Source organism: Entamoeba invadens, assembly GCF_000330505.1.
Source record: "Entamoeba invadens IP1 unplaced genomic scaffold scaff_1105074724328, whole genome shotgun sequence".
NCBI classification, from domain to species: Eukaryota; Evosea; order Mastigamoebida; family Endamoebidae; genus Entamoeba; species Entamoeba invadens.
Window position 1 is genome coordinate 67,413 of NW_004440100.1, and position 2,796 is coordinate 70,208.

The window sequence follows — 2,796 nt, forward strand, 5'->3', positions numbered from 1 at the left end:
AGCAGACTACTATGTACCGAATGTGCCATTCACTGGGCGCATCAATGGGTTGAGAAACATTGCTCAAGTTTGAAGATTGGATAAATAAAAGATTTTTTTACTTATAATACTTTGTATATTTTGAAGCTAACAACTACTGAACAAAAGATAATTAAATGGTATCAGATGAAACAGCCACATGACCAAGATTAATCATAGAGTGGTTGCACCGCGTAGTAGTACGCAACAACAAACAACACAAAACATATTTCGATTGCCAACATAATGCATGAACGAATTCCCCAAACACGTATTGTGTGGTCTTTGTAGAATAGACTGTAAATTGCTATGCCGATAAAGGTCAATGGGATAATGAACCCTGCCAAGAAAAAGGCGATGATAACGGGGTGTTCAATTGAATCATCATCTACCCCCGTTTCCACTTTATTAGTCTGTTTTGGTGAAACAAATTGAACGTCTTGTGTGTCAAGTGGTTTATACTCCATGACAAGAGAAATGTTTTTGAGTTTTCTTATTTTAAAATATGTAGTTTGGATTCGTATGGAAATATATATTATTATAATCTAATTATAATTAAAAATAGATTTTAATTGTAATTCAAACAATAAAATTAAGTATGAGAAATAAATGCAATTACATGTATTAGTCAAAAACCCCACTCATCCCAATCGGCTTGACATAAAACACTCATCTCAGTCTCATTACAGAGACCTCCTATCATACAAACTGTAATACCTATGTCGTGACACGACACTTTGTCTTTGTAGCACGGAATTCGCATAATTAGTCCCCCGTTCTCCCCAGAATTTGCAACAGGATCTCTTTCTGGAATGATTCCCCTGGAAGTCACGGTGAGTTCTTGCTTGGTCAGCCCAAGGCTTTTGCGGCCATAAAAAATGCCAGGCGGTGAAACACCAAAACTGTTGAGACCAACCAGTGCACCAACAATGTTTGCAATCCCCCCTCCCAACGAATGCCCAGCTAGAACCACTTTGGTTTGCGGACCAACCTCTTTTTGTAATTTCACTACAACGTCTTTGGCAATATCAATGAGATACAACGAACCACGTGGGAAAGCTCTGGAACCAAAATATGACAATGCGTAACTGATCCAAGAGAGGACTTGGTCGGTGAACATGGGAAATATTGTAGTAGATAAAGAGGGTATAATTGACTCGACAAAGAGTTGCAAATCATGAACACAGTCGTCAAGTGAATACGTTCCTCGGAAACTCACAACAACAACTCCGCTTTTTGAATTTGTCGCCACAAGATAGTGCAGAACGTCTGCTTCCAAATGGTACTCAAGAGACCACCCTCTTTCTTTTAAGAATCCATAAATAGTTGCATACGTCGTGTTCGCAGGAATTATGTTGTTATCGTGGTACGCCATGTAACTCAAAAAACTATATTCATTTGGTGTTATACCATATGCATCACTGCTACATAGATGTGAGTATTCAATTGCGTAATTTGTCGCAGTTCCTTTTGAATTTTCTTTTAATCCAACATTCATCCAATCACCCCACAAAATAGTTTCCGTCCGGAATTTAGCAAAAGCGGTGTTCTTGTCTGGTAAATTGGAGTTTTCTGATGGTGACGTTTTCAAAAGCGACGATAACGTCGACGTTTCAAACACTACAAGTAACAAGAGAATACCACAAAACACCTCCACTAAGAAAGCGGAGTGCTTAAATTCAAAACCACAGATCCGCTGCCTGACTTGTTCAAACACATCAAAATAAGAAGTTGGGATATACTCCTCTGGAGGTTTTTCAACACCCATCACAAAGTCCAAATCTTCGTCTTGGTTCATAAGCACAATATATTCTTCTTGTTCTTTTTTGTCCTCTTTTTGTTGAATTTTTAAATCTTCTGTTGCTGGAATAAGTCCAGTGATCATTGCGATGATAAATAATAGCCAATAACATACCATTGTTGTGTTATACTTCGCCGAATCTACAGTCACCATAATCAACGAGAAAAGGAAAACCAATACAAATGCGACCAACATAAAGGTGACAACCCACAACACAACGACTCTGAAAATAGGTTTGATGCGCTTTGGATGATCCAACACCTTCCCGAAAAACCAAAAAACAAAACTGCAAGGAAGACAGAGAGGAACAACTCTAAGCCAATTAACTTTGCCTTTTTCTTTGTACGTTTTGATGACCTCAAAGATAAAATCGACAACAATAACCGCGACAAAATAAAATGTAAGTGATACCCACCCAAAGAGTAAGTAAGTGTAACCAATCGTATTGATTAAGATCGTTGTATAAAAGGCTTTAGTGATGATTGCAGTAAGTATCACAACAAAAGCTATATTGAAAATAAGAAGATTAAAGTTGTCTGTAATGACTAAGACTATCCTGGCTATGACTGAAATGACACCATTCATCTGTGGAAGTTTATATGATCGGATCAAACGAACTAATGCCGCTGATGCGTTTTTCCGATTCTCTGGGACTAACTTCATTTTCCATATAGAGTATTGTTCAAGCGTTTTCGAGAAATATTCCACCGAAAATAGGAAGTATCTGTACAACAGTATAACACTCAAAAAGAACCCGTATATCAAAAGAATAATGTAGTAAGATTCAGAGAAGAGGTATGACACAGATGTGATAAATATGACACAAATCCCAAATAACATGACTGTTGTGAAAAAAAGGAGTTGGAACAATACAGCAATAGAAATTGAATAGGCCAAGTTGTTCAACTCGAAAAATAAGCTGCTGCCCATGTTGACTAGACTGTTGAAAAAGGCCATACTTTTTTAGTTCAGTTCAG

At 37.4% G+C, this 2,796-nt stretch overlaps 1 protein-coding gene across 1 annotated transcript; it reads right to left on the bottom strand.

The window, feature by feature from the left end:
- Nucleotides 1-646: 646 nt before the first annotated feature.
- Nucleotides 647-2,776, bottom strand: EIN_315780 (hypothetical protein; the record flags this gene model as incomplete). The annotated part of the gene is made up of 1 exon (XM_004253662.1): nt 647-2,776. One exon carries the CDS (start codon nt 2,774-2,776, stop codon nt 647-649), a length of 2,130 nt encoding a protein of 709 aa, XP_004253710.1.
- Between the last annotated feature and the right edge of the window lie 20 nt (nt 2,777-2,796).